General features: G+C 36.5%; 2 protein-coding genes across 2 annotated transcripts; one reads left to right on the forward strand and one right to left on the reverse strand.

The window, feature by feature from the left end:
- Window positions 1–309: 309 nt before the first annotated feature.
- LOC131945168 (uncharacterized) lies at window positions 310–17496 on the reverse strand. Its single transcript, XM_059306187.1, has 7 exons — window positions 17356–17496; window positions 12548–12608; window positions 11924–12247; window positions 10998–11116; window positions 10093–10297; window positions 9119–9304; window positions 310–668 (listed from the first exon to the last, which is right to left on the reverse strand). Exons 1-7 carry the CDS (start codon window positions 17383–17385, stop codon window positions 310–312), a joined length of 1284 nt encoding a protein of 427 aa, XP_059162170.1. The 5' UTR covers window positions 17386–17496.
- Window positions 17497–17589: 93 nt separating this feature from the next.
- On the forward strand, window positions 17590–27267 carry LOC131945169 (uncharacterized). Its single transcript, XM_059306188.1, has 6 exons — window positions 17590–17777; window positions 18051–18163; window positions 22779–22968; window positions 23108–23302; window positions 23489–23566; window positions 27146–27267. Exons 1-6 carry the CDS (start codon window positions 17717–17719, stop codon window positions 27265–27267), a joined length of 759 nt encoding a protein of 252 aa, XP_059162171.1. The 5' UTR covers window positions 17590–17716.
- The last annotated feature ends 379 nt before the right edge of the window (window positions 27268–27646 follow it).

Consider the following 27646-nt stretch of genomic DNA (forward strand, 5'->3'; position numbering starts at 1 on the left):
ATGGACACCTCTAGACATGAACTTCTCAAGACATGGAAACCTTAAGACATAGATACATCTAGATATGAGTACTCAATAAGTACACATCTGTTGTAGTTGTCTCTTTCATTCTTTTAGCCCTGCGAAAACAGTGGTAAATCATGTAAAGGCCGAGTCATGTGAAGTCAAGGTCCCGTACCAATAAAGTCCTGTGATGGCAAGGTCCTGTACCAATTAAGTCCTGTGATGGCAAGGTCCTGTACCAATAAAGTCCTGTGATGGCAAGGTCATGTACCAATAAAGTCCTGTGATGGCAAGGTCCTGTACCAATTAAGTCCTGTGATGGCAAGGTCCTGTACTAATAAAGTCCTGTGATGGCAAGGTCATGTACCAATAAAGTCCTGTGATGGCAAGGTCCTGTACCAATAAAGTCCTGTGATGGCAAGGTCCTGTACCAATTAAGTCCTGTGATGGCAAGGTCCTGTACCAATAAAGTCCTGTGATGGCAAGGTCCTGTACCAATAAAATCCTGTGATGGCAAGGTCCTGTACCAATAAAGTCCTGTGATGGCAAGGTCCTGTACCAATTAATTCGTGTGATGGCAAGGTCCTGTACCAATAAAGTCCTGTGACGGCAAGGTCCTGTACCAATTAAGTCCTGTGATGGCAAGGTCCTGTACCAATAAAGTCCTGTGATGGCAAGGTCCTGTACCAATTAAGTCCTGTGATGGCAAGGTCCTGTACCAATAAAGTCCTGTGATGGCAAGGTCATGTACCAATAAAGTCCTGTGATGGCAAGGTCCTGTACCAATTAAGTCCTGTGATGTTTTCGTTTGCTTTTTTGTTTGGTTTTTCTTTGTGTTTGTATTGGTGTTTGTGGTTTTGGTTGGGTTTGTTGTTAGGTTTTTGTTTTCGTTTGTATTTGTAATTGTGTTAGCGTTATGTTTGCGTTTTGTTGCTTTGGTTTTGGTTGGTTGTGGTTTGGGTGGGCAATGCCGGGTTTATGATGATTACTAAATACACAGGTAATGTTCTTTAACAGAAAGGTTTTCCACAGAAGCCAGAGCAGGGCCTGGCCGGGACGGCTAGTATTAGATTAAAATGGATTAAAAATCATGTCTAGAAGTCTATATCACGAGTTACCATCCCCCGTAGTGTTATATTAGAATATTCGAGAAAGTTTAGGGGAGATCACTCCCGGTTTATTAGCTGTAGTAAATAATTCTGTGGCATATTCAACTATAGAGATTAATACTGAACAAAAAAAATATATTTGAAAAGAAAACCTAAAAGCTGCTAAATCATGAATTTAAACTAAATGTACCGGGACGTTCGACGTTACGCAGATTGTCTTTGTTACAACTATAATAGAGAAATAAAATACTGTATTATTATAGATCTAAAAAAATCAAAACATAGTGCAGAATTGTAATATTACTTTATTATAGTGCTTTTAATACTATCTCAGAGTAAACTTATTTTTGAGTGGCATCATAGGAAAATACACGAATCGGTTGTAACAATTATAAAACGCTCTTTAACTACTCAAGATGTGATTCATTTATTATACAATAATGCTTTGAAAGTTGGTTTACTTCAACAATCTCTACAATTGTACGTCGAGAGAAATTTCAAGAACTGACAACCAACAGACGCTATGTTTTTTACATTCTATAAAATAAATCCTACCTTTGTCTGTAAAAAAAAATGTTGCTAGGTCTGTGATACCAGAAGTGGATTGTAAAAATGTTGGCTACACACGTTACTATGTCGCAACTACCTCATTGCTTGTGTGATGAAGTGCTAGGTTGTGTGACCGAATTGGTAAAACACGAATACATACACAAACACACAGATGCCCAGCCGTACACAAAAAACACACACGCAACGTCTCTCTTCCCATTTTCTCTGTCTCTCTAAACATATAAGACATGGCAGTATTATAGCTAATTTAATGTAAACTTAATAAATTATTTGTAGAATACTATCCGGCCACTAAATCCCTAGTCAGTGAATCGTCGACTCGTAACCTCCTAGTCAGATAATACCTAGGCATTTAATCGTTAGATTCTAAATTTTTCATAAAGAATTATGAAATATGTCTGTAGGGTTTACGTTAGGTTGAGGACTAATTGTCTGTGGAGGAAAAATCTAAGGAATAAAATGTTGGGGTTTAAGTGACTGGGAACCTTGAATAATCCTTCTGTCCAGTTAAATGTTTAGTCTAAACATCTTAGTAACAATGAACTTCAAAGGAGTGTTCAGTGAAATTTACTTGTTGATAGTATATTTGATTTTTTTTTCACTCTGAGATCACCAAAATGTGTGTACACTGATACCCTGGGGCCACCAAAATGTGTGTACACTTACAACATGGGGCCACCAAAATGTGTGTACACTGATACCCTGGGGCCACCAAAATGTGTGTACACTTACAACATGGGGCCACCAAAATGTGTGTACACTGATACCCTGGGGCCACCAAAATGTGTGTACACTTACAACATGGGGCCACCAAAATGTGTGTACACTGATACCCTGGGGCCACCAAAATGTGTGTACACTTACAACATGGGGCCACCAAAATGTGCGTACACTGATACCCTGGGGCCACCAAAATGTGTGTACACTTACAACATGGGGCCACCAAAATGTGTGTACACTGATATCCTGGGGCCACCAAAATGTGTGTACACTTACAACATGGGGCCACCAAAATGTGTGTACACTTACAACATAGGGTCACCAAAATGTGTGTACACTGATACCCTGGGGCCACCAAAATGTGTGTACACTTACAACATGGGGCCACCAAAATGTGCGTACACTGATACCCTGGGGCCACCAAAATGTGTGTACACTTACAACATGGGGCCACCAAAATGTGCGTACACTGATACCCTGGGGCCACCAAAATGTGTGTACACTTACAACATGGGGCCACCAAAATGTGTGTACACTGATACCCTGGGGCCACCAAAATGTGTGTACACTTACAACATGGGGCCACCAAAATGTGTGTACACTTACAACATAGGGTCACCAAAATGTGTGTACACTGATACCCTGGGGCCACCAAAATGTGTGTACACTTACAACATGGGGCCACCAAAATGTGCGTACACTGATACCCTGGGGCCACCAAAATGTGTGTACACTTACAACATGGGGCCACCAAAATGTGTGTACACTGATACCCTGGGGCCACCAAAATGTGTGTACACTTACAACATGGGGCCACCAAAATGTGTGTACACTTACAACATAGGGTCACCAAAATGTGTGTACACTTACAACATGGGGCCACCAACATGTGTGTACACTTACAACATAGGGTCACCAAAATGTGTGTACAAAGACACCCTGGTGACACCAAAATGTGTGTACACTTACAACATGGGGCCACCAAAATGTGTGTACACTGATACCCTGGGGCCACCAAAATGTGTGTACACTTACAACATAGGGTCACTAAAATGTATGTACAAAGACACCCTGGGGACACCAAAATGTGTGTACACAACATAGTGTCACCAAAATGTGTGTACACTTACAACATGGGGCCACCAAAATGTGTGTACACTAACAACATGGGCCACCAAAATGTGTGTACACTTACAACATGGGGCCACCAAAATGTGCGTACACTGATACCCTGGGGCCACCAAAATGTGTGTACACTTACAACATAGGGCCATCAAAATGTGCGTACACTCATACCCTGGGGCCACCAAAATGTGTGTACACTTACAACATGGGGCCACCAAAATGTGCGTACACTGATACCCTGGGGCCACCAAAATGTGTGTACACTTACAACATGGGGCCACCAAAATGTGTGTACACTGATACCCTGGGGCCACCAAAATGTGTGTACACTTACAACATGGGGCCACCAAAATGTGTGTACACTGATACCCTGGGGCCACCAAAATGTGTGTACAAAGACACCCTGGGGACACCAAAATGTGTGTACACTTACAATATGGGGCCACCAAAATGTGTGTACACTGATACCCTGGGGCCACCAAAATGTGTGTACAAAGACACCCTGGGGACACCAAAATGTGTGTACACAACATAGGGTCACCAAAATGTGTGTACACTTACAACATGGGGCCACCAAAATGTGTGTACACTGATACCCTGGGGCCACGAAAATGTGTGTACAAAGACACCCTGGTGACACCAAAATGTGTGTACACTTACAACATTGGGCCACCAAAATGTTTGTACACTGATACCCTGGGGCCACCAAAATGTGTGTACACTTTCAACATAGGGTCACCAAAATGTGTGTACACTTACAACATGGGGCCACCAAAATGTGTGTACACTTACAACATGGGGCCACCAACATGTGTGTACACTTACAACATGGGGCCACCAAAATGTGTGTACAAAGACACCCTGGTGACACCAAAATGTGTGTACACTTACAACATGGGGCCACCAAAATGTGTGTACACTCATACCCTGGGGCCACCAAAATGTGTGTACACTTACAACATGGGGCCACCAAAATGTGTGTACACTTACAACATGGGGCCACCAAAATGTGTGTACACTTACAACATAGGGTCACTAAAATGTGTGTACAAAGACACCCTGGGGACACCAAAATGTGTGTACACAACATAGGGTCACCAAAATGTGTGTACACTTACAACATGGGGCCACCAAAATGTGTGTACACTTACAACATGGGGCCACCAAAATGTGTGTACACTTACAACATGGGGCCTCCAAAATGTGCGTACACTGATACCCTGGGGCCACCAAAATGTGTGTACACTTACAACATGGGGCCACCAAAATGTGCGTACACTGATACCCTGGGGCCACCAAAATGTGTGTACACTTACAACATGGGGCCACCAAAATGTGTGTACACTTACAACATGGGGCCACCAAAATGTGTGTACACTGATACCCTGGGGCCACCAAAATGTGTGTACACTTACAACATGGGGCCACCAAAATGTGTGTACACTGATACCCTGGGGCCACCAAAATGTGTGTACAAAGACACCCTGGGGACACCAAAATGTGTGTACACTTACAATATGGGGCCACCAAAATGTGTGTACACTGATACCCTGGGGCCACCAAAATGTGTGTACAAAGACACCCTGGGGACACCAAAATGTGTGTACACAACATAGGGTCACCAAAATGTGTGTACACTTACAACATGGGGCCACCAAAATGTGTGTACACTGATACCCTGGGGCCACGAAAATGTGTGTACAAAGACACCCTGGTGACACCAAAATGTGTGTACACTTACAACATTGGGCCACCAAAATGTTTGTACACTGATACCCTGGGGCCACCAAAATGTGTGTACACTTTCAACATAGGGTCACCAAAATGTGTGTATACTTACAACATGGGGCCAACAAAATCTGCTTACACATATAATCTGAGACTAGAATTCGAAAACGTATGTATACTGACACCCTGAAACAATAGCATCAAAATGTGTGTAGTAATAGTGTGATTGCTTAGAACATTGGGAAAACTATTTTACTGTTCCTCTTAAATGTTTACCTTTTTATTTTATTTTCGGATCAGTTATGTTAACCATCTATCATTTTATCTTTCCTAATAACATGAAATTTATTTTGTAAATCAGATGGTCGTATTACCTATAGGAAATAAACCTAAACATCAATAAACCTAAACATCGGCGAAAGAAGTAACTAGAGTAAGGCTGCTTGTGTTGAAATTTTCTTTTGATTGAATTTGCTTAACCGCTACTTTTAAAACTCCAACCACCCACTACCCGCTCTACACTACCAGCCTGCCTTAGAATCCTTTCAAGCCTTTACATGGACTTTTAACTTGTAAATGGAATTTTAACTGTGACACCGCATTGCAATTAGTAATACGATATCGAGATAAAAATTAATTGCATATGTTTCACATAGCTAAAATATAAAACGTAACACTAAAAACGTTCTTACAAAATGTGGTGTGACAGACAGTAACATTGCTACAAGTCACTTTTAAACATGGTGGTATAAAGTAGTTAATTGACAACTAAGGGTTGTTAAATCTACTGACGTAAAGAACAGTACAATTCGGGCGGGCTTTAGAGCGGTCGACTTCTATCCTAAAAGTTTCAAGTTTGGTTATTGGTCTGGACTAAAGCCCGCATGACATCCCTGCATCCACCTAACTGTGATTGGTAACTGACCCATGCTTGTGAAAGTAAAAACGACGGCCCATTGTATTGACGAATCCATTCACTGATATGTCGAGGTCACAAAACAATTACACTATTGACATGTTATTGTTTTATAGCCAGTTGTATTATGTAGTCTAGTGTGGTTGTCTCATATTGTAGGTCATGCTGTCGTATCAAAGTTTCATATTTTATTTTCACACGTTGTGGTCTCATATTGTTGTCCGATGTTGTAGTCTGATGTTGTGGTCTGATGTTGTGGTCTGATGTTATGATCTCAAATTGTGGTCTAATGATGTCGTCTGGTGGTTGGGTCCGTGTTTGAATATAATTTTTCTTGTAGTATAATTTCCAATATTGAAAGAAACTAACCATATAAGTGCAATATAAATAAAGCAGAAAAAAAGAGACCAAATTCAAACACCACATCATAAGACACGAGCCTTGAGCTTTTTGATTAAGTCAAATTATATATCGCTGCCGCATATGTCTGTATTGTCACACACTACCAGACCATAACTTTGGAACACATTGAAAGCTAATAAACAACAAAATTACAAACCTAATTGCTTTAAAAACTTTATACTGGTATTTTATTCAGGTATTTGATAAATTAAATATTGAACAAAGTAAAGTCATTTATTTTTGTTTATATTGACAAGCGTAGCATTTGACAATCCTTGTTTAGCCTTAAAGATATCTGATACCCTTGTTACCAGTGTCTCTAGCTCGGATTTAAATTTAGCCTCGTTAATTAAACATCACGTACAATTACATATCTCTTTAACAATGTACACGTTTTGGCGTTTTTTTTATCGTCGATTTTAATACTGAAGTCCCCTTAATGTAAAGGTCGAACAGTCAGACTTTTCGGCCAACCGGCACCGGATCTAGCGTTCTATCGCCCCATGGCAGACTCATGCCAAATTTGAAGCGCCCCGACAACTTTGCTTTTTTCAAATATGTATATAGAATTTGTTTACAAGGTAAGAACCGTACAAATTAAATATTTTGCAAAACATAACATATCATACGAAATAATAGTTTACTTTATATATAATACTAATTTTAATCAGCGTTAGTACTTTTATATAATATTAGTTAAAAACAGTAAATGACAGTAAAATCAAGAAAAACATAATTAGCAATGTAGGCCTACATAGGCATTACATAAAGTTTTAAAACAACTTTGACATGTATAGAATGTGTCATAATATAAAATATTATTTAAAAGCTTGTTACAAATTTAAGAAATTCAATGGCCTAAATAAAATATCGGTTTTAAAAGTTATAAATTAATGTTAAATGAACATGCATTTTATGTTTTAGACACATACCAATTACACTTTTCGATAATATCATGAGGGATCATTTATATATGTATCAACCATACTCACACACTCTAATGTTAAGTTTTCTATCTAATTTATTAACCTTTCTTCTCCACCTAATTCAAATGACGAAATAGTTCGTCTTCCGTATCCATATACAATATATTATAAATTATTTAATATTTGCAAACTGAGCACTGGATAATGTTTTTTAATTGGTATTCTCAACTTTTTGTATGATTTATTTAAAACCAATTTAATTTTTATATCTGGATTTTTCATTTAGTTTCTGTCCGGTTGAGCCCTTCTTGGAAGGGGTCTATGTTGGCGTTTACGTATTATTTGCGTAATGCGTTCCCTGTTTTGGCACAAAATTATACCCGTGCTTATGAATAATAACAGAATTATAATAGCGATAAGGCATCTTTGACCAGCATCACTTGATAATTTTGAAGCGTTAATTCCAGCTATATGATAAAAAAAGAGATTTTGCTATTTATTTGCATGAAATGTAATCAATAGCCTAACTTAATTAATAAGAGGTATTGCGATAGCGAAAATAAAATAAAATCGTAAGAAATTTAAAAAAAAAGCTTACACTTTTGAAAAAGAATAAAAATAATTGTAAATTATGTAACTTGTTAGTCTTAATAACGTGCTTCAATAAAATATCATATAATATTTGAAATGCTTAAGGATTATTTTTTTAATAATTTTAAGAAATACTTACATGGTACTGTAACACATTGTTTTGGATAAGTTTCCCCAGTCATTAAGAAAGAGTTGTTTGCTAAGCAATAAATATCTGCAATATAAATGTAATGTGTGTGTTTTGTGGAACATTTCTGAATACTGATCTAAATCTTTTACCTTTTGGTTAAAACACAATACAAACAATTTTTTACAGATCATTTTACTACTGCTATAATAATGATACTTTTAAAATGTACCAGTTAATTCTTTGCAATTTTTATCAAGCAATAACGTTTGTTATTAACGTGTTATCTTAATTTTATTTTAATCTTTATAATTATATTTTATAACGAGATGATTGGCCAGTTGAGGGAGAAATACAACGGGTGCTAGGTTGATCAAGTTGTCTTTTTCTTTAAAGCGAAACTAAAACCAAAATCACCAACTCGTCTTAAAATTTTACCGGAAACGAAAAATGTCGTTTAAACGAATTTCTATCCATAATTGGCATTTTAACTGGGTTTAAGCTGGATCTTAAATTTAAAAAAACCTTGCACCTAAGCTCAAATATGACAAAAATCGCATTTAGAATTTCTTTGAGACGAACTCCCCGCCCCCATCCCCTCTCCCCCTACCCACAGCGCGTCTACCGTCTCATTCAAGTGGCTTTCAGGCATTTGTCGAATTAGGACAAGTGTCCATTTGGTAATATGTCGCATTCGGGCAAGTGTCCGTTCGGGAAATCGGCCTTCGGGCAAACGGCGTTCGGGCAAGTGTCTTAAAAAAGCTATAGAAAAATAATTGTTTTCTTACTAGCATTAAAAAAAGTTTTTTTTTTTTTTGCCGACGCCTACCTCCTTAATGTTGGTAACTGTTTACTTCTATGTTGATAATTTGTTCCTATGTTGCACATCATATATTATTACCTTGTACATCACTTGCTAAAACATTAAAGAAAAGTTGCTTCTCATTTTTTGAGTCAACTTGTGTATCGTTGATGTAACAGGTAATTGTTGTATGCACATCGCTTTTATCTTCTCGTTGAACAACACAGCTACTCCATTTTTCATTATTTTCATCAGTAGTGCAGTTTAAGGAGATCGAAGGTTGTTCTAAAACACATGAAAATATTTGATAGATTATATGATTAAGTTTTTTAAACAGACGAATCTTTCTAATATAGTCATGTATATTTATATAATCTTAAAATATAAATTACTGCAAAGAATCAACATTTCATTTTTTTTTGCCGTATGTGCCCGAGGTACATGGGGCAGATGTAGTAGAGTTAATCTTTTTTATTGACCTTGGTATGTGAAAGGATAATGTGGTCAGCCGTACACCCAGCCGCGTTTGTTTTCCGTAACATGATCTATGTGCACATCAGAGCTGGGTGGACTCAGAGACGCTCAACTGACTTGAATCAGGATACAAACTCGAGATTATCGGGTTAGCAGCCCTCTCACGCCGTCCTATTATCTAATATATACACAGAAATGTGTGATTTTTGTGTACCCTAACAAGGGTGTCGGAATGTTCTGGCCTGAAAGCGTGTTCTACACTCTTTTTGTTTGTTATATAGTATTCTATAGACAGACTAGGAAATGTATGAAAAATGATATAAATTGTATATATTTCATAATAATATATTTACGACCCATTTCAGGCATTGTATACATTGCAATGTATTCTATAGAATGCCTGTTTTTACACATTGCCGGTTTCATTTATGTACCTATTTTTGAGCTATGTGCTTACTATTGTCCATATCGATTTGTACTTTAAAGTTTATTTAACAGCCTTCTTTGTCCTCAATTAAAGAGCTTATTAATAGACAATTTAAGAAATTGCTTTTAGAAATGTGCGATTTCTGATGTTTGAAACTATCAGATATACTTACCGACATTTAAAGAAAATTGTCCGCTGTCTCCGTATATTTCATCATGCTTATACTTGGACAAGTTTGGATAGATTGTAGGAATGAGAACATGAAGACCAATACCAATTCTTTTTTGTAACATCGAATGGCTGCAGACAGGCCGAAACTTTTCTTGATCCATAACGTTACCGCAAGGATTCCAAGAATACACGTCGGTCGACGGATCCTATTTTTAAAGTAAAACTAAATTAGTATTAAATTAGGTCCTAAAGTAGGATGATCCCATACTTTATAATCTTGATGTCAAGCTATAATTTCATTTAGCAGCAAAACTTTGTGGTCTTTTAAAAAATTAACAGATACAATAGAATAATTATTATTTTGCTATTTCTTTTGTAATTACAGTTTGAATGCGTTATAAAGTCTTGTATGTGTTATTTCAAAATATTTTGTATTAAAAGAAAATATATTGATTAGCACAATGAAAACAATGAGGATAATAGTATATCGAGGATGAGGTGAGGGCCTATTCAATGCGTCATTTTTTTTCCACTCATCGGGATGCAACAGAGCAGACAAACCTTGATAGCTTTCTTCGCTCGAGTTAGCAAGTTCGGGAACATCGCGATAAAAAATTACAAAACAACGGAGTTTTAGTACATAATCTATCTAATAAACACATCGTAAATTTAATCCTTTTATGTTCATTTTTTTACTATCGATTATTTAATTAGTTAAAGGATCTTGGCATTAAGTTACAATTAAAAATGTGTCGTTTTAAAACATCCAGTCACGTTAATTACTAATACATGTTGGATTAATATTTAACACTATGTTATATAGGTAATATATCCAAATACATATTTTGTCTGAGATCATTTATCATGAGATGATTTGTACAAAAACTAATGCAAATATGTGACTACCTCTTTGTATTTAATGTTCATCTTGCGACGCTCTTCTCTGTAAGAACTTAAAGTTGTGCAGATTATATTTAGCAAAAGATTTTGAAACGCAAAGCTACAGGTAATATCTTTTAGTTTTTCTGTAAAATATGTAAAAACATTGCATTAAATATTAATTTCTTGTATAACAAAATGTATATAAAACTTTCAAATTACTAAAAACGTAACATTTTATACAAAGCTAGGCATTATAGGAGCGTAAAACAGGTGAAAATTAGATTACTTCCTACGGAATATTTCGGAAAAGCGACGCGCATATTTGTGTTAGCTCGCGTAAAAAACTAACTAAGAAAGAAAAAGTATCCTCAACGCGCATTATAAGTGTTAGATTATAAGCAATCATGTCCTTAACCTCATAAAGTGAGGTTTATAATGACCAACGTAAAATTATTCGTACTTAGCCCCTTAACATAATCTGAACCTGTATTTAAGGTCAGGACTCGGGACTGTATGGCGTCCTTGAGTCCAAAAAAGTCAGAAGGCTACCTAACTCACACTGGGGAAAGTAAATGCAGCTGGGCTTAGTACTGAGCAAATATTCCTTCGTATGCCGAGTTTAAAAAATGAACTCTACTGCCCTATAGAGCTTTAGGTCTGAAAAAGGAGCTTAACTTATGTATGTATATGAAATTTATTATTAAGCAGGTGTACAATATCATATATTGCACATTTTGTATTTCTTTTACATGTAAACATTTACACAAACTTATTTGTCCCATTCCGGAATGGGTTACATAGAATGCCCGTATTTCTCACTTTGCCGCTAAGACTATATTCTCTTTCACAATATAAATATATCAAACAATTACTTTGAATCATTATGGACTTTAAACAATGTAGTTCTGTTTGGTTAATACATTTACAATTCATCAATTAGAAAAACTTACCATAGAAATCGATTGAACAATATAATACTTCATGTTTGTTGTCTGGCGTGTCTTGTTGTTTATATAACGATAATTTACCTTCGTATTCGCTTGAAACAACTAACATGGAGAATGTTGCTTGACAATAAGTTTCATTCACTTTTGTAAATGTAGCTTGATAATCATTGTTTTTACGAAAACTCACGCACTTTTTATCTAGTACACATTCAACGAGACATTGATTATTTAATTCCCATAATACTTTGGTGGTTATGGAACACGAAATGTCATTTGATGTCAGATTGTAAATCAGACCTTGTTTTGCCAACCTGCACTCTGTGTTTCCTAACAATAATAAATGCAATAGCTAAAAAATATGACAATTTTTAGACAATACATTTGTTTGGAATTTAAGTAATCAAGAATATATTGCTTAATATTCAACGATTAATAATTATTAGTATATGAAAGGTATAACTAGAAAACTAACCTGGATTAGACTGGCCAAAGAGAAGTAGGCAAGTAATGAACAAGCACATTTTTAGACAATACGTTTGTTTGGAATTTAAGTAATCAAGAATATATTGCTTAATATTCAACGATTAATAATTATTAGTATATGAAAGGTATAACTAGAAAACTAACCTGGATTAGACTGGCCAAAGAGAAGTAGGCAAGTAATGAACAAGCACATTTTTAGCCGAATCTAAAGTGAAAAAAAATTGAAATAAGATGTTAACAAAATTCAATCTTCGCCTTTGAATCTTGTTAAATGTACGTTAGAAGCAGGGACAAAACTACAGTACCTCCAGAACCCGCTATTCGAGGGGTGGGGGAGGGGGGAAAGGCCGTTATATATGAGATCATTTGTCTTTGGTTTCATTTGTTCTGAAATATTTTGTCCTGGTATCTTTTGTCCGGGGACGGGTAGGTTAGTAACTTGATAAAAATCTACCACAAAACATCAAAATCACCTTCCAGATTACCACTGAATGCTAAACATTTTTTACTGCATAAGCGTACCCACTTTGCGTTGCTGAGATGTAATCTTACATACCAGGTGATGATACATTTCATACGGGTTGCATTAACTGGTAAACAAATGTTTTAAATGTGAGACGTCACTTTCAAAATTACGATGATGGGTTTGTCCAGGTTACTTGTTAGACGCCTTATTGCATTTTGTATGAAATTTTTAATCGTACGTTTATCACCCACCATAATAGTAAGGTTCAATACCTCTCGACAACATTCCAAATGTCAGAGGCGTCGTTGAAGAGACCGGTTACATTCGAAGGGTTTGGTGCAATCCATGTTTCGGTTTGATAATCAAGCGCAGGGGCTTACAGTGTCTTTACTGAGGATGCTATTTAAAACGAATGTAGTGTCATGGTGTTTGCTGTCATCCGTCTGCAAGGAACGCGGGGGCCGTCCCTGTTGCAGTTTCATCATTGCATCACTTAGTACCCCTGGCCCATCGGGACGCCCAATCAACGGATCGCATTTATTAAGGCTGCCGATGGGACACTTTGGGCGTTCCTTATTGAATTTAATCATCAATAATTTTAAGTATCCCTCCATATCTCTAGTGTATGGACTTCATTAAACAAAATACGCACCATAGTACTTAACAGGGAGATTGGGGCACACAGGATTATGCGTACACCGCAGAGCCAGCTATGCGACTGTGCAGTTTGACCATTGCATCAAGTAGTAACCCTGACCAATGTGCTAAACGCCGAATCATTGGGCAAACTCTGGTTGGTAAACTGCACCACACTACGCCGGGGCGCCACTCTCCAAAATAATTCTCATTAAAAAAGTTTTTAAAAACCCACGTTTTCTGATTGAACTAATAAGTAGAAAATAAATGCTATACATCACAAGAAGGCAAGCGATCACTCTACTATAAGCGATGAAAAACGTGAGGCGCCGAAGTAAAAGTTTTTTATCGGTCATTGTTAATATAAGATGTAAAAGTTATATTACTATTGATTAGATAATACTATTGACATTTATTAGGGAGCTTGTAGAGAGTAAACAGTATTAGAAACTGTAAGAAAATCACGGCGCCCCAAGTTTTTCATCGCTTATAGTAGAGTGATGGCTTGCATTATTGTGATGTATAGCATTTATTTTCTACTTTTTAGTTCAATCAGAAAACGTGGGTTTTTAAAATCTTTTTTAATGATAATTATTTTCTACTTTTTAGTCTTTGTCTGTTTGTTTGCATTAAAATCTTGCTATCGATTTTATCTTTTCTCATTCACTTTTTTTTGTGGGTAAACGAAGACAACTCGTAAAAAACACGTTGTGTGAATACGTTACTGACTAGAACACATAGATTTGAACCCGTGTCGAGTGGGATAGAAATCGTGTGCCCAACCACTCGACCATATCGTCTCCCCCATACTGGCCACCAGTTGTTACGGTTGTTTGTACACAAACACCGCGTGAACACTACTCAGTAAGCCAAAAGAGGGAGAGTACCAAACCTTTTTTTCATCAAATTACAATTACTGGGTTATGTCCCTTTTTCCCCACGTTTTTTTGTACAAATATATAGGGGTATAAAATGTTCAATAAAACGTTTTCATGAATCAATTTAGTAATAATAACAATTGAATATTCTATTGTCATCCGAAACAAAGCTTCCCTGAAAATTTCAGCGCGCTAGCTAACTTGTAAGTGCCCGAAATTTCGATCGCAAGATTTGATTGGAGAACCAAACAAACAAACAGACGCGAAAGCAAGTTAAAGAAAACGTGGGAAATAAAAATAAAAGTGTCAGAAAACTTTCCAGTCGTCTGATTTGTTTTTTTTTTTGTTTTTTTTTAAAGAAAATGTCTTGTAATTTGTTTTGACAAAAGTATTCTCAACGCTTTCCGAAAACTCAAGGTGATTCGATGAATTATGTATTAAAGCAAAAAGGACAAAGAGACAGTAGCGCCAAAATTAAAGATAAAGTAGATCAACAAGTGAAATGTGATCAAGGCTAAAATGGTAGTAAAACACTGACAAATAAATGGCCCTACTATATTCATTTGGTAGGTTGAAATTTCGGGAAGGGCAGACAGCTGGGAAGGGTGGGGGTGCTGGTATATGTGGCTGGAGTAGGGAAATTCCCGATCAGTTGAGGTTTGCAGCAATGCATGAAAATCTAAGGGTGCTGAACGCCTTTTTCTCACAAAAAAGTCAAATGTCTTGCTTTTGCGAGCTTTACGGTAGCTACGGCGCTACGAAGTATATTTAAATAATGGCGGAAATGATGTCGCCTATATGGCCTTCAAAAAAATTTAAAAACAACTTAAATTTTCACTGAATTTAGCCAGAAAGTGCACGACGACACTCATTTAGTTATATTTCGCAATGTTGTGAACATGGATCAAATATGTGCACGCGTTTAGATTTCCATACCGGACCATAAATACAAATACACATGAACATAAAAATAAAAATAATTATAAGCATAAACACATATCTATCCCACTCACCATCCCTATCACTATTCCCATCCATTCGCTCTTCATAGCCTTTATCCCTATCTGTATCCTTATTCATTTACCTTGTCTTGTCATTCGTGTTATACCCATCCTAATCCCTTTTCTATAGCCTACGTGTACCGATACACTCCTTCTTATAGCCTACGTGTAACGATACATTATGTATCCCTTTCTTAAACCGTTCCGTTTCCCTTTCTCTGTTCTAATCCCATTTTATTTTTTCTTTCGCTATGTCTATCCATTTTCCTATCTATATTCGTATTCCAGTCAATTTGCTCTATCGCTATATAGCTATACATTACCTTTCACTGTAAAATCTTTATTCTTATCTTAAACCTATTCATTTCCTTGTTTCTATTTCTATTCCTATCCTGTTTCACTTTCCAAATCGATATAGCTATCCATTTCCGATCTATTCTATTTTATTTCAATTCCTTAATGCTATCCCTATTAAGTGTATCTTGTTAAATCTTTCTGAAACTAAATACATAATTTCCTAAATTTGTTATGAAACAAATAAAATCTAGTAAAGCATGCAGCTTGCTTCCTTTTTAAAATTACAAAAAAAATCGGAAGAAACAAATCGCGCCCTGCGGGGCGCCACCCCTGCGAATATGATTTTTTTTCCCGCAGAAACCTCCCCAGGTATATTCTCAACAGCTTCCCAAAGTTTCACAGCGAGTAGATAAGAGGTGCATTAATGCATAAAAGACACACACACAAATACATTGCTGTATATATATATATATATATATATATATATATATATATATATATATATATATATATATATATATATATATATATTTGCTCATAATGATGATGTTATTTAACAAATTGTAATTATTAGAAACCGTCCCTAATAAAAAGAGGTCGTTTTCTTCGGTGTAGCTTAAAGGTTGACGAAAAAATCGACTGATAAGATTTGCATAAGAACTCGAAAATCTCGATCTTGATATCAACCTAAAAATAAACCCTTTCATATCTCAATATATATTTTACACACAGTACGTCAACATTCATAGTAGCCTATATAACTTTCTTCACGCTTTATGCATATATTGATTTTTTTTTCACCTTAACCCTCTGCTAAGAAATCAAAGACACACAAAAAATGTATTATTATTGAAGTAGTTCTAGTTTCTTCACGCTACGCCGAGCCCATTGACACAGCTATTTATAGCAGTTGTTTCAAATTGTGTTGACGCCGCTAAAATAGCAACTGTCCAAATATAGAGGTACGAGCCGACCCGTGGCGTATTATACGCCGCTATTTAGTTGTTTTATTTTCTACTTTTCAGTAATTTATATTTGTGAATTCTACAGTACCAATGCTGCAACTGTTTAAAACACTACCCCCTCCCTTTCCCCCAACCCCTACCCTATAACCCCCCCCCCCCCACCCCTTCCCCCCCTGAAGGCAGTCTCCTCTTAATTACCTCCTCCAAATAGTTTAAAATCGTTTCAAACTATATTATCTGCCCCTAATGGCCGTCACTAAACCCGACTCCACGAATGTAAACATATAGAGTGAACCATCGCTCACCAGACCGTGTGGGGGGTGGGGGTGGTAGTGATAGAGAGGAAGAGAGGGGACTGTAAGGGGCGCGCTTGCAGCTTGTTTTCTAACGGCTCCCAGAAGAGAATTATATATATAGATTATGTAAGATAATGTGTGTTATCTTAAATGTGCTATGTTCTATATACATACAATTTATAGTTTTACATGTCGTAATGAATGTTTGAATAGAAATACACAAAATGCATTACCTAGATTTACAGACATACAGCATTAAACTATAAACAGAGCAATTAAATCTTTTTACCATAAAATGGGCATATTTAAGCAAAAATGCCCTATAAAAAACAGGCTTCTACAGTTTAGCTTAATCTTACGCAATAACTCATATACATGATATTTTTAAATAAAGCATCGCAAACTATACTTACAATTATTTCTATCACATACTTGATTGTCATGTTGAAGAACTAAATATAACTTGCGATCTACGCATTAGCAGAAATAAAGTATATTCAGTATGCCTATATGATATTATGAACGCTTATAGGCCTACTTGTTCGGGTAAAGAGGGCTTTTCTTTTCAGAAATTTCGATCCTGGCTCGTTGCCAACATTTATGGCACTTGAGTTAACGCAATTGTAAAAAAAGCTGTTGTATACTAAGATTGCTTGTTTGTTCACATTCCAAAATTTTATATAGTGTAAAGTCGCTAAATTCGATAAATAAGACGTTGTTACACTCCACTGATTTAATTAATCAATATAATTCTAAAGTGAGACGTATACAGAGATGTGTAAATCATATTATTTGTTCATTGCTACAGCAGTATTTATTTTACTGTTTCATTTAGGTAAGTAAATTACATATGAAGAACATAGATAAAAAATTGATTGACTTGATTTTCTGTGCGGTGGTAACTTGAGATATCTGTTTAATTAGTTTCGTAAGCTTGCTCGTACATCGAACCACTTGTATCTCAAAGCAGTTTCCACCGTAACCCATTGCACACACATTTTGAGGTACCACTTTAAGTCCGCTTGTTCGTATTAGTGTATGTTAGTACATTTTGAAAAGATTATATTTATAGTGTAATAAAACGTTTATATGTTTGTATTTCTTACAGGTTCTGTTCAAACAATACGATGCGAGAAAAGGTTTTTTATTGGCAAGGTGTTAATTTCATGTACAAACCATTCGGAATTCTCTTACTCAAAGTTTTCCCTTTCTTATACAAAGGTGGGTCTAGATACATAATCACTTTATTACAAGTGACAAAGCGACATTATAAAAATCAATATATAAACTGCTTGTGAAATTTATTATATACTATGTTATTACAGTGGTATCTCGAGATATAAATTAAGGATACACACCATAGATAAAAAAAACTACTTTTATAAACATGTTCCAGGGTGTTTAAAAATTCATATGTTAAAAGTTGTTAAGGGGTCATCCATAAATGACGTCACGCTTTTTTGGACTATTTTTACCTCCCCCATCCCCTCCGTCACGCGTCGTCACAAAAAGACAGACTCCCCCCCCCCCCTAAAATGACGTCACACCTCAGCCTGCAACCCCCCTCAAAATTGCGGTTAGGGGCCCGAAAATCCTAGCTACGCCACTGTTGTAGATGATATATAATGCTAAATGCACTTGGAAAATTTTAATCTTGTATGACACAGGGTTCCAAGCATTATCGATTTTAATGATGAATTTTGTTTAAAAATGCAAAGTAGAGAACACTGTATAAACAGTTGTGGAAAAATGCACTGTGCGTTTCCTTTTACACAAAACAGAAAAAAACGACTTGTGTGGAAGAACCATTTGACTAGAAAAATACGCGTTGATTTAAATTGTAAGTTTTAGATAGATTTTTCTATGTAAGTCATATAATATGTATACAACAGGTAATGAATAAATGACTATTAAGTATTATACATCCTCTATGTCGAGTGTTATTCTCAGAACAGCTATCCTTAAACCAGATTAAGTTTTGTCTATCCCGATTAGAATTGTAGCTTACACAAGTTTATTGCCTCTAAGAGCCTACTAAATCTTGGATACAGCACTTGAGGCTAGACATGCCCCCCCCCCCCCCCCTCTACTCCTCCCCACCGCTGGATAGTGCGTGAAGATCCGATGAGCCATAGATTACCAAAGCTTATTCAACGTAAATAACACAGGGCTTAAGTGAATGCGTATCAGCCATCCCATCTAGTATTCACATTAGTTGATAGTAAACCCGACCAGGAGCGAAGGGCTTACACATGAACAAGTGTCGTTTACAGTCCGATGTAAAGTCTGATAAACGCGTTCAAGCTTAGCGCATAATGTTATGCAACACTCACTCAATAGGAATTTTTATTACCCACTGAGGTGTTGTATTTAAAAGGGCTGACAACCTTACTAATGTGCTACGTGCAGCACTAGCAGGAATACACAAATCAGTATTCTAATAATATACATTCTTTATATACCACATTACCTTCATAAGGTCTATTTTGTCATGATCTACCTTTAAGGCTGGTAAGTATGTCACCAACCAGTTCTACGGCTCAATAAAACCTGCATGAGCCATAGAGCTGGTTGGTGACCTACTTACCAGCCCTATAGGCAACGTCACCCTCCGTGTCCACAGCAGCCTTGGGACTGACTGACACGGCCCAAAGCACGAACTACCCATAATCCAGTGTTTCTTCCAGACCTTTTTCTCCGGGGGGGGGGCACTTGAAATCTTCGGGGGGGGGGGGGGGGCGGTAAACTTTCTTCGGGGGGGGGGGGGCGGACACTGTTAAAAGTATATATTTTCTATATAAATTATATAAATTTCATTTCGTTCGGGGGGGGGGGGGCGGTAAAAAATTTTCGGGGGGGGGGGGGCAAAGCCCCCCCCCCCCCGAAGAGATGCCTGGAAGAAACTCTGCCATAATCCCATGTCACATGACATGAAACACGGGTCAAATTCGCTCACAGAAGAGCTTGCAAAAAACATCAAAAGTTTCGGTCCCACAGAGGCCGCAACCCAATAAATTACGAATTATTATTTATCCCCTACCCCTGGCTGATAACAATTATATGTGTTACAGTTATAACAAGACTATTAACTGGCCTTTGGTTAAATAGCGAGAATAGGATGACGAATTGTTTCAGCTTAGTATAAAATGTACTAGACAGTGTTTATTAGTGTTCCAATGACAATCAACAGTACATTTTTTGGCAAAGTTGCAAATATTAACCTAAATGATGTAGTATAATTTTAAAACAACAAATAGAAAAGTATATGCAAATAAAGTAAACACACGAAGACAAACGATTGTTTTTTTTTATCTAGAAACAAGATGGCTGCCAATCCCACGTGTTTAGTTGCAACCTATCCTAAATTATTTTAATTTACAGTACTATAATATGACTGGGCAAGCAATAAACGAATATATTCCCACGAGCCGACCCGCTGCGTATCATACGCCGCTATTTAGTTGTTGTTTTTTTCTACTTTTCAGTAATTTATAATTTGTGACATCGACAGTACCAATCCTGCCACTGAAAATATTTGCTAAAAAACACTAAACCCCCCTCCCCACGTGAAAGCAGCCTCCTCTTAGTTACCTCCTCTAAGTTTAAAATCGTTTCAAACTAAATTATCTGCCCCTAATAGCCGTCACCAAACCCGTCACTGTGATTGTAAAATGTAAACAGCGTGAACCACAGCTTACCAGACCATGTGAGGGGGTGGGAGGTGGTAGCGATAGAGAGGAAGAGAGGGGACTGTAAGGCGCGCTTGCAGCTTGTTTTCTAACGGCTCCCAGAAGAGAATTATATATGTTACGGTCAAAGCCCGAAGTCGGCCAATGCTAGGATTGGCCGGCCAATCCGCGCGTTGGCCAATATCGCCTCCCATAGGTCGGTCAAAGTCCGAAACTTTGCTTCATTTCGGCCTTTGGCCGGCCAATCCGCAGACTGGCCATTGTGGACCGGCCAAAGTCTGAAATAGCTCTTGATTTCGGCCTTTGGCCGGCCAGTCCCGGCCAGTCCGCGGACTGGCCATGGTGGACCGGCCAAAGTCTTAATTAGAAGATCATGAGCAGATTTTTTTTTATGCCGGTAGGATCATGAAATTAAGTCTTTATTGATTATTAATTAAAGTAAATGACAGAAACATTCAAATTTTTTATTGCACTATAGTCTCAATCAATCAATATTATCATTTGTTACAACAAGTTGAACTTTTATGGCATTTAGAATTACATAGCAGCTTGTTATTTTTACACTGGCAGCGATTTGTTGTGCACTTGGTTGTGCAATTGCAGCGAGTGTAACCTTGGCCTCCAGTCAATGATTGTGAAGATGCGATGCTTCGTAGTGATTTTTCCTCAGTGCCAACTGACGACAATAAGAGCAGTTTTTCGTGAAGAATTGAAAACTCACTTCTAGCATACAGTTGTTTTAGAACACCATGTTCCGTTCCTAATTTGTAAAAACCGCCCTCGACGCTCATGACAACTGCAATCACGCTTCGGGGATCACCGTGACCTCTGTCAACATCTGGAAAACGGATGCGTACATTGTCACCCACTTCACCATCTTTAAATTTTGTATTTGATGTTTTAAGCATCTTAGCACCTTGATTTTGCAAGCCAGTATGAGCTGCTGACCTGTGTTCCATGATGTCTTGTTTGTTGTGACACAATCTGCAGGTAATGTTCCCTCCGTACCCTTCGTCTGCTTCATTGGGTACTCCACAAATAGCATGGACATCTTTGCCACAGGATCCACGAGATTGAGCTGCACTACAATGTTTTTCACAAACTATACAGAATCTGTTGGCCACATTATTGTCACGCAACTGGTCTGGATGTTCCGCCACGGCAGTAGATGTGTTAGCTGAGGATGTAGTTGCATTTATGGCAACCTCCATTTCTTGTTCAATGTTCTTTTGACAGCCATTTGCTATGTCTGTCTCATAGTCTGGCGGCCCTTTTGATCCATGTCGCCTTGCATATAGAATGCTATACAAACAAGAACTAAACAATACGTTACTCACAATGAAACCGCACAAAGAATAATTAAAACGCGATCACAACTTAGTCTAGATACAACATTGGCCAGGACATCCCGGCCAATGCACGCATTGGCCGGCCAATGCGCGCATTGGCCGGCCAATGTACAAAATACGCTGTCAAGTTCAAGTACTTCGGACTTTGGCCAGTACCCCCCGGCCAGTGCGCGCATTGGCCGGCCAATGTACGAAATACGATCTTAGTTCTAAGTTCTTCGGGCTTTGGCCAAGAGAGCCGGCCAATCCGCGCATTGGCCGGCCAATCCGGGGTTAGGCCGCACTTCGGGCTTTGACCGTAACATATATATAGATAGATTCTTATTTTTACGCGCATGTCGTTCTATGAAATTTAATAGAAAACAATGTTTATCTCACTTATTTGTTGAACAATAGGAACGGTCACTACACCAGCGTTTATACGAGTGAATGACCGATATATTGCTGCATAGTTTTTGGTGCTTCGCGGGCAATAAATGATGTAATATACGCTCGAAGATAGCCGCTGTCCGCGTAGTAGTGTGAAAATTTGCCGGAGGGGGGAGGGTACCATTTTTCACTTCGCAATAAAAGGATAACGGTAGGCTGTAGAAGTCTGAAAAGTTCGCGTTGAATAGCTAAAAGGTGTTTGTATCGAATTAAGAAATAAACATTTTTGTTAAACAAAAAGTCCATTATATCGAAAACATGTGTATCTTGTATCCAAGTATTTCACTAAAATCGTCTGTTAAGGCACTGGTATGCCGAGGTGCCACTGTACTATCATTTATACATACTAACTGATAGATTTTATTTCAGATTAAAGATCTAATCGTGCCAGAGGTTGACTGCCAGTCAAACGGGAGTTTATTAATTTGCAACCAGTATATACCTTTAATGAGACTGGGGATGGGGAACTATTCAATATTTGCAATTATCCAACCAATGATCACCAATTCTTCGTCTTTCAAAATAATGGAATCTGCAACAGAAATACCAATTAGCTTAGGTAACTTATAATAAAAACAAGTAAATTAATTATTATTTCTATAAAACAATAAAAAGTACTTTTGTAGTTTTATATTTCTTGTGGTTTTAATAAAATAAATTCATTTCGCTTTTATTTATGTAAAAAATGTGTGTTTCAGCGTTTCCCAAGGTTGCATTTGATAACTGCTCATATTTTCAAGATAAAATATTTTTTATCGCACACTGTACATGCAGAAGAATTGACTTAAGCGAAATTTCGACGTTAATCATTCTCCATACGGATGACAATCGAACAGTCTTTAAAGAAAGTGGCTCTAGCCTATTTGTGGAATTCCATATAAATAAGACAACAGGTATTTACACAATTGATAAATCATAATTTATTTTCATCTAATAGTAGGTAAGCCAAAATTGTTCAAAAGTGTGCTGTGTACACAAATTATAAAAACTAAAACTTTGTAAATATATTGTATATACAATCAAATATGTGTTTGAATATATTTTTCAACCACGTTTGAAACTCTAATGTTTTCCTTTAGAAATAAAATGCCAAGCAGTTAATTCAGCTGGTTGGAAATCGGAAATAATCAGATTTGGTTATATACTTGATGATGATGGTATGTACGCTTAAATATTCACATGTATTAATATATATATATATATATATATATATATATATATATATATATATATATATATATAAACATATATATATATATATATATATATATATATATATATATATATATATATATCGCCATTGTGTAATATTATTAGTGTTCATAATTGTACTAAAATCTAAAGTGATTATTTTAAAAAAGCTTTATTGATCAATGTCAAAATATATTTCAGTGTACATTTTAATCAACTTAATTTGCAAAGAACAATAAATTAAACTAATCTTATTACCCTTCACAGAAATTCCATAATTACGTCCCTTTGTCCCTTTGTACCAATTAGTTCACTTGATAGTGGATTTTTTTATCAGAAAAAAATTTACTTATTTTTAGCTGGTTTTGGTATTGGAAAATTTATATTATTAGTATGGATTGATAAAGTGCAATTTGGTAGATAAAACACAGGTATATTAAATACTAAATATTATTTAATTTGTACATTGGATTTACTGTCTAAAAATTATTATTTTTTATCTATAACTATTTAGAAGCAGTTCCTAAGTGTCCTCTATGTTTACGTTTATGATTCAATTTGCGTTATTTTTGCGTTTTTGGTTGCGTTTGAGTTTGCGTTTGCTTTTGCTTTTTTTAATACGTGTGTTTTGGTTTTGTTTGCGTAATTGTTTGCATTTGTATTTGTGTTTGTCTTTATATTTGTATTTGCGTTTGGGCTTCCGTTTGTGTTTGCGTTTGTTTTTGTACTTATGATTGTGTTTCCGTTTGTGTTTGTGTTTGGTGTTGTGTTTGGGGTTGTGTTTGTGTTTGCGTTTGTGTTCATGTTTGCTGTTGTGGTTGCGTTACTTTGGGAGGTTGTTGAAAACACTACTAGTTGGCAACCCAGTAGGAAGCTATTCTATTCTTCTCTATATACGGTATAGAAAAATAAAAGTCGATTGCTGTTCGATACACTTCCTTCAATCGCCATCAAACTTTAGTGAGTTGATTAGAACGTTTCAGTGGAGGTTTCTGCAAAAAATTCTTTTTTATTTTTAGTTTGCAAGGGCGGCGGCCCTAATGGGTGCGATTTTTTTTCTATCTAGGGTATATACAAAACAAAAACTTCGAATGAGGTTCGACACCGTTCATCCAAGTAGTGCTATGTAATTTTTGGGAATTGATGAGAATACTCGCGAGAATTTTTATGGGGGAAAAAATTCAATTTCGCACTGGCGGCCCTCGACACGGTGCGATTTTGCGCCCCGGTCTTCTACTCCAAGAGCGCTATAGCGCCTATGTTTGTTTTGAACAGTTTTAGATTATGCATAAGATGGGGTATTTGAGATATCTAAATTGTATCAGGCGTGTTCGAGGGCGCCCTAGCAGGGTACGATTTGGCGCCCTGGGCTATCCCATGATCGCTATGGCACCTACATTACTTTTAGAAAATGCAATACCCTATTGATAAAATTGCGGTATTACTGTCGTTAACAAAATTGAACCAGACGCGTCCACGAGCACCACAGCAAGGTTCGATTTGGCGCCCCGGCTATCAAGTGAGAACTTTTGCAACTACGTTAGTTTTAAGGAGCACGGTGTCACACTACATTTGATGATTAAACCGAGCCAATGCGGTAATGTAATCGGGGGTTCTCGAGATCGCCCATTTACGTCCGTGACATTTGGGTGTTGACCTACGTGTGTTCTACCTCACTATTACGTTGAGTGATTTACGTACACTCAAGATGTTCGATATATATTTACATTTAAGGGGTTAGGCCCCAGAAAAACGAACTTCTTCATCAAAAACTTTTATTGATTCTTTTGTGTATATCTAAGTTAGGGTACTTGAAGGGAAATATTTCCAAGCATCAGGGACTCTTTTGAAAATATGGTTGCCATGGCAACGGCGGCCATCTTGAAAAACATCATTTTCTGGAGTTCTAAAATTTCATAAACTATCATATATCAGCTATATAACCATTGATCCTTCTTGTACTAACACTAATAGAGTCAGCTGGTTAGTTTTTGTAACAGAAATCACCCTAGAAATATTTTTTTTTTAGTTTTCAAAATTTGGTGTGACGAAATTCCATTGAAATTAATGCTAAACTCAATGGAATTTTACCATAAAATTTTTATAAAATTTTGAAAAAAATATTTCTAGAGTGATTTTAAATGTGACACAAATTAGGACGGGACAGACACCAATTTGTCTAAAGTTTTAGTTCATCAAATATATTGACGTTATCAGACAGCTATGGTTGGAGGGGGGCACCCAGGTTTATAGTATTATTCATTACCAGATCTAGTGGTGACGCAAGTGTGTTAACCTTATCTTTATCTAGCTATAATCACATTGAAAAAGTTAGTCATTTTATTTTTTTTTAATTTTATTTCTTAGTCTTATTCTTTACAGATGATAATATTTTCGATTATCTCTATAGCCTTAAACATTTTATTATTGCGAGATGTCTAAGCCGTAAATACAATAGTTTATCATCATTAGTTAATTCAATTAAGTAAACACTTAAGACAAACTCAACTACTACCCTTAAGTCTAAAGATTTGAGATCGATCCGATCTAGAGATCGAAGGACACACAAGAGCCCTCCAAACTCTGAAGTGTACCTGCCTCACGATAGGGACAAAAAAAAATTGTGCTGACTACATCTTATAAACAAATCTAATAACTCTGCTTCATTTGCCAAACGGACTGAAACGAACTTTGCGGGTCTATTTAGACGTCCAATTAATTTGAACGTAACAGCTTATATTAACATTTAATGAGATTTAATAAGATATATCGTATATTTATAACGGTAAAAGTTGCGATTAGCACATTAAATGGTATCTAGCTGTAAAATGATAGATAAGTGTCGCTCGTTTAACAAAGAAAACAAAAAGATGAGGAACGTTATTAGAATATGCTGCATTAAGAGTTATGATTTAACATTTTCTAATACTGAAGTTTTGTAAAAATCGGGCAGAGAGTAAAGTACCATTCATAGTTACTTGTATGAAATAATGCTTATACATGGAATTTGGTTTACCTAACTGAATTATTTGTGTTATCACACACTTATACACACGCACGCACGCACGCACGCACGCTCACTCACTCACAAACACACAGACACAAAGAGGGATATTAAATTGAGCTTTTACAACTCAGGAAGGTGCAAAATAATTGATTCGTTAGAATTCGATTTTTCGTATGATTAAAATACTTTGTCATATTCCCTTCACTTACACGCGATAAAAAATGTGTAAACATTTAAACGTCATGCTTAGGTGTATTAATAGAGTTATAAAATTCGTACCTCTTTATTACATAAGTGGTTAATAAAAGACGTAAAGATAATTAACTCGAGTTAATCTTGCGACATATTAAAATGCTTTGTACGACTAAGGAAAAACATACGACTAAGGAAAAACACATGTATTCTTTAAAATTTATTTATGTTTTTAATGTAATGTTTAATTTTATCTTCAATGAACATGTGCATAATTATAATTTCTAAAATTAGAAAACAATTAATACTGTTATACTTTAGAATCGTTTAATTTTCATCAATTTAGATAGCACCATTGATACAACAGCAATACCTTGGTATACACATGCATTGATCGCAGTATTCACGTTTTCATTATTGAGTTTATTCTACAAGAAAATTAATGGTAATTGTTTGTTTTCATATTAGTATTTTGATTTTTAAAATTAATTAACGAATTTTATAACAGTTTTTTTAGAAATTTAGTTGCATAAATATATGTTTTATATAGGTCTGGGTTTAGGTCTAGTACTAGGTCAAGGTCTAGGTCAAAGTAAAGGTCTAGGTCTAGGTCTAGGTCTAGGTCTAGGTCTAGGTCTAGGTCTAGGTCTAGGTCTAGGTCTAGGTCTAGGTCTAGGTCTAGGTCTAGGTCTAGGTCTAGGTCTAGGTCTAGGTCTAGGTCTAGGTCTAGGTCTAGGTCTAGGTCTAGGTCTAGGTCTAGGTCTAGGTCTAGGTCTAGGTCTAGGTCTAGGTCTAGGTCTAGGTCTAGGTCTAGGTCTAGGTCTAGGTCTAGGTCTAGGTCTAGGTC

This window comes from Physella acuta, unplaced genomic scaffold, assembly GCF_028476545.2.
Source record: "Physella acuta isolate Inbredline_101_S28 unplaced genomic scaffold, ASM2847654v3 ptg000530l, whole genome shotgun sequence".
Lineage (NCBI taxonomy): Eukaryota > Metazoa > Mollusca > Gastropoda > Physidae > Physella > Physella acuta.

What these genes read in the sequence shown, in the direction of transcription:
- LOC131945168 (XM_059306187.1), bottom strand. Translation starts at nt 17,385, where the DNA reads ATGACAATCAAGTATGTGATAGAAATAATT. An exon ending in CTTTGGCCAGTCTAATCCAG is followed by an intron (nt 12,248 to 12,547) that starts GTTAGTTTTCTA and finishes TATTATTGTTAG; the next exon opens with GAAACACAGAGTGCAGGTTG. An exon ending in TTGTTCAATCGATTTCTATG is followed by an intron (nt 11,117 to 11,923) that starts GTAAGTTTTTCT and finishes CATATTTTACAG; the next exon opens with AAAAACTAAAAGATATTACC.
- LOC131945169 (XM_059306188.1), top strand. Translation starts at nt 17,717, where the DNA reads ATGTGTAAATCATATTATTTGTTCATTGCTACAGCAGTATTTATTTTA. An exon ending in TATTTTACTGTTTCATTTAG is followed by an intron (nt 17,778 to 18,050) that starts GTAAGTAAATTA and finishes TATTTCTTACAG; the next exon opens with GTTCTGTTCAAACAATACGA. An exon ending in AGAAATACCAATTAGCTTAG is followed by an intron (nt 22,969 to 23,107) that starts GTAACTTATAAT and finishes TGTGTGTTTCAG; the next exon opens with CGTTTCCCAAGGTTGCATTT.